Raw genomic sequence first — 5,058 nt, 5'->3', positions numbered from 1 at the left:
AGAATTGTAATTTACAAAATATCATAATCTTATAGTGTCTATAGAATTATGACTAGTATCTATCTCCTCCACTGCTCTCTCCAAAACGGCTTAATGGATAATAGCGTAGTATTTCCACGGAGGTTTCTCCTGATATTTTTCTTCAGAATATCCCTACAAAGCCCTGTTAAATGACTCAACAAACTGCTGCTTATTTATATTCCTGCACACAACATAAGTGTAGATAAATTTAGCATGATTATAAAATATCACACCATAAAACAGACGATCTATGTTATTTATGGATGCTCTACTATATTTGAACATTGAGGGAATCTCATGGAACTATAAATTTAGATCGGAAGCATTAAGTGATGGACTTTTCTATCAATGAAACTTTGAATCCTTCTGACGAGAGAGCCTCTACTGTCCAAGGGACTTTAGCTTATGTTGATGTAGCTTTATTGACTCCTTTTTCATAGGACACTACAACAGTTATGAGGCTTCTTGCCTTTAACTACAAACAAAGGGAAGTAACAACTGAGAAAGTCACTGTTCTTACCTGATGGATTCATAACTTAGGCAAGTACGAGTTTTGCATGAGGAGAGGCTGCCGCACTGTGCCGTTGATGATCTTTAACTTCTAAAGCTGGAGTGACTGTTTCTAACGCTTCTACAAGCATCTCCACTTTTCTTTTCCGAGCTGGTGTTATTTTAGCAACTTCCTGTTGAAGGGCATAATCAAGCTTCCATTCCTCGGCATTTTTTCTGTCTTCTGTGTTTTGATGCCTTAGATGAACTTTTTCTGCTTCAGAGGCGGGGTCCAGGGGCAGATATCGTGGCTCTTGGGAGTTGAACTTCCTCACCTTTTCCAATGCCTTGATGAATTTCTGAAGAAGGATCAGTTTTTTCAGATTGCTCCAGCTCTTCTGCATTTGTGGCTTAGATTTATTTCCCAACTTTGGTATTGTTTCTGGTTCTTCTGGGGCATTGGTGTTATTAGAGTTGAGCCATGGTTCTCTTTGATCCACTGTCTTAAGATGGTCTGACTTTCTGTTCTTGGATTCTCTATAGGTATCTTCTGCAGTATCATTGGTAGTCAAGATGAAAAGTTCCCCATCTTCACCATGTTTCTTTTGGGCCTCCATTTCTGGATTCACATTGCCAGTAATTGATTGATCATCAGGTGAGTCATCTTGAATTTCTGGGAGCTGAATTTCATCGATTGCTTCTTCGATGAGCTTTATGGCTTCAATCTGATCAAGTTCAATCTTTCGGCTGCTTCTGTTTTTATTGTCAACTATTGTTTCCTGGTTCGATACAGATAAATCATCGCAAGAATCTGCATTTTTCGTTCCAAGCAATACGTTGGCTTCACCCCCTTGTTCCTTGTTGCCAACATCCTCAAGAAGTGATTGTGTTCCACCTTCAGTGTTACTTGATACCATGTGCTTATATATTAAGTACCAGAGCCTCCTGTATTTCTGTTTCTCCATCTTGGCTTCTTCTGATATATTAGTGGTGTTATTTGACTCTGGTTCTTCTAGTTCAGAAGACTCTTGGAGGACTTCATATTTCTGATCAGCTTCTTCTCCGCCGGCTGTTGCTGGTGCCTCCAACAGTTCACAAAATGAAGCTGAAGTGGTCACACTGTTAACTGCAGTTGTTTCTGCATAATTTTCTGGGCTTGAGCTTTTGGGTGGACATGCTTGTTCATCAGCTGCCTTATCAGTCTCCAACTTTTCATTGTTGAATTTAATATCTAGCTCATTGACTTGCAAATCATAGATCTCTGTGAGGATTTTTCCATTTACTAATTCCTCATGAGAGGTGCCCATGGTGTCATCTAGCTTTGAGGACGCCTTATCTGAAAATGTCGAATTTTCAAGCTTTGTTGGAGAGGAGTCAATGAAATCAGGCTGGTACTCTGTGAACATGGAATTATTATCCATTTTATCAGGGTTGCAAGCAATTGTTCTCTCTTCCTCCAAATTTGCTTGGGCAGCTTCAGAAGCCAATGTACGCATTACTGTATTACTATCACCACATGGTAAACTTCTTTCTTTCAGCTCAGAACATGTCCCTGGAATGAGCTGTTTTGCACAATCACTGACTTGGTCTGGGGTCTCTTTGAAACTCATACTCATTTCAGCATATGGTGCTTTAGAAAGCAATTTATTATTTTGCTCACTGGTGGCTTGAGCTGGAGTTGCATGAGCAGAAGCTCTTGCATTGGACCTCATATGGGTTCTAGTTTCTGGAAGCGGAGACACTGTTTCAAAAGCTTGTACAAGCAGAGCTACTTTTCTTTTTTGGGCTGGAGCTAGTTTAGAAATTACCTGTCTAAGTGCAAAATCAAGCATCCATTCTTCAGCAACTTTTCTCTCTTCCGTTGTTTGATGTCTCAGATTAACTTTTTCTGTTTCCGAATCAGGCTCCACTGGTAGACATTGTGGTTTCGGAGGATTGAAGTTCCTTACCTTTTCCAGTGCCTTGACAAATCTCTTAAGGATAATTACTTTTTTCAGATTGCTCCAGTTCTTGGAAATTTGCTGGCTAGACTTGTCCCCCGGCTGTGATGCTGCTTTCCTTTCTTCAGTATTAACAACTGTTAGCTGTGTTTCTTCTGGATCCTGCACGACACTCTCATTAGTGCCATCAAAGGAACATGAGATGTTATCCTCTCCATCTTCAACTTGCTTCCTCTCCAAGAAATCTTGTTCTGAAGTTGTTTCACTGGTTATTGATTGATCATCAGATGACTGGTCTGGAATTTCTGACAGGATTTTATCAAACGCTTCTTGTACCAGCTTAATGGCATCACTCTGCCAGAGCTCAGACTTCTGGTTGCCTGCATCACCATCTCTCATTTCCATGTCTTGATCTGTTCCAGAAGGACTCTGGTGAGAAACGGGATCATTATTATGAGACAATGTGTGGTCTTCTTCATCTTGTTCTTCTTTATCCTTGCCATCGAGAGGTAGCTGGGTCTCAACTTCTGTAGCAATACCTGATACCATATGCTGATAAATCATACCCCAAAATCCTGTAAAGTTTTGCTTTTTTATCTGGGTTTTGTGGCATCCATCAGTTGTAAAATTTGGTAAAGGGTCACCAGATTGTGAAAACCCTTCATGGAAACGATTATCTGGTTCGAAATCTTCATCGATTTCCCTGGTTGTAGTGCTGACATCAACAACTTTTTTTGATCCAGAGTAACCTTTGAACATTTCCAAGTTCAAACTTGCAACTGTTTCTCCATTGACTTCCTGGTTAACTGCTGCGTCCACTGGACCTCCCTCATTGCTGGTGCTCACAATATCATCAAGCTTCAAGGACAGATTATCACTTTGAATGGAATCCTTGACCTCCCGTAAACAGGAATCTATGGTTTCACGATGATCAAGTGTGTGAATGAGCTTATTATCTCCTCTGTGAATGTCTGATGCAACAATTTTCTCCTCCGTTCTCTTACTATCACTGGCTTCAGGAATCCGTTTAACAGGTTCTATTGCTTTGTTACAGTATTCATCCTCATTTGTTTCCTGAAATGTCGATAATGAACCAGCCTGAATGCTTGGTTTGTCCTCTAGAGAGTTACTGGTCATGTGTTGTTCCAATCTTGATTGGAGACATGATGTTTTACCAAACAATATGTCAGTGAGATTTTCAGAAACATCTATATGTTTATCTTCTATAAAATGAGCGCCTTCTCCTTTCAACTCGACCCTGAATGCCTCGTCAGTAACTGAGGAGTTTTCCCTTCTGTCTTTGGCGGCTTGTTGCTGTACAGATACTCCATTAGAGACCAGTTGACTTGTCTTAGTTCCTTTCCTCCTGTTACTAGAATGTTTTGCCTTTGGAACAGGGTGACTATCTGGTTTCATGCTCTTCTGTGCCTTCAACAAACGCCTGCGCATTGATACAAAGCGCTTCAGTGGAGGTAAATTGCCATGTCGATGGCCATGAAGAGAACAATATGAATATGGACAAACTTTCACAGCTGAAATTCCTCCAGATTCATTTCCTCCTGTTTGTTGCTCAATACGGGGAGAAAACTTGGAGTCTTTGAGAGTAGAAGAACATGTAGCTCTGACAATGCTCGAGTCTGAAAGTTGTGAGCGTTTCTTGGAGGGTCTCTTCGGTTTCAGACTCACCGTTTTTGTTAAGATCCTCTGAGGTCTCAGAGTTGTTGTTCTTTTGAAAACTCTCGTTGAGGAATCTGATTTTGGCTTTCCGATTTTTGAATTTCTTCCATTCTGATCATCGCCAAAAAAACTAGATTCAGCATTTTCCTCCCTTACAGATGCTCTTGAGCTTCCAAAACTTGCAATCTTGATTGACCTTGTCTTGTTCAATTTTTTCTTCTGGTCAGTTCCTCCAGACGATTTTCTCATCCTGAATTTTGTACTAGACACTCTGGTTAGACTCTTCACCGGCTTGAAACTAGAGCGTCTTGATAACATTCTTGATGGTTTCTGCTAAATGGATGCAGTATACAGTTTCAGTTCACCAGAATTCTAATAAAGCAAACAGAAATTTAGCATGAGAGAACTTGCCTGAAAATGCCCATTCTTTGCATCGGAACAGCTCGTTGGTTTCTTGTAATTTGGTGATGCATCTGAGATGACAACTGGAGTTGACTGTTGTGAAGTTGGTGCATAAGCAGCTAACAAGCTTGGAGATTTCAATGGTCTCAAACATGATCTTAAACTTGGCAATCTGATTGATCTCAACTTCATTTTATCATTTGCCCCTTTTCCTCTGCTTTTGCTATTCTCATCCTCAGAAGATGCATCACTTATAGATAGCATCTCAGAATCTGCACAAACTTGAGAATCTGTTTCCACTCCAACCTTGTATGAATCCATTTTTAACTCTTGTTTTTTGTGTTTCAAAGTTTGAGATAGAGGAGAATTGTTTGTTCTGGAAAAGTTATTCTCGTTTCCTGAGAAGAAAGTTCATGCATAGAAAAATTCAAAGTAATTTGTATTTTATTGTAAGTTTGATTATGAAATTTGACGTGTCAGATTAGAATATGGTTGGTAAGATGCCTTGACCTGCATACTAAACAGAGAG

The 5,058-nt window shown here is 40.0% G+C and overlaps 1 protein-coding gene across 1 annotated transcript; it reads right to left on the bottom strand.

Annotated features, from left to right (window-relative positions):
• Positions 1–692: 692 nt before the first annotated feature.
• LOC116132770 (calmodulin binding protein PICBP-like) lies at positions 693–4,850 on the bottom strand (the record flags this gene model as incomplete). Its single annotated transcript, XM_031418440.1, has 2 exons — positions 4,539–4,850; positions 693–4,457 (listed from the first exon to the last, which is right to left on the bottom strand). Coding segments are annotated over exons 1-2 (4,077 nt in total), but the record flags the coding sequence as incomplete, so codon positions are not given.
• Positions 4,851–5,058: the final 208 nt, after the last annotated feature.

The sequence above is a fragment of the Pistacia vera genome, unplaced genomic scaffold (genome assembly GCF_008641045.1).
Source record: "Pistacia vera cultivar Batoury unplaced genomic scaffold, PisVer_v2 Contig1074, whole genome shotgun sequence".
NCBI classification, from domain to species: domain Eukaryota; kingdom Viridiplantae; phylum Streptophyta; class Magnoliopsida; order Sapindales; family Anacardiaceae; genus Pistacia; species Pistacia vera.
Note: the sequence above shows the minus strand (reverse complement) of the source record. Positions and strands in the feature narration are given on the sequence as shown.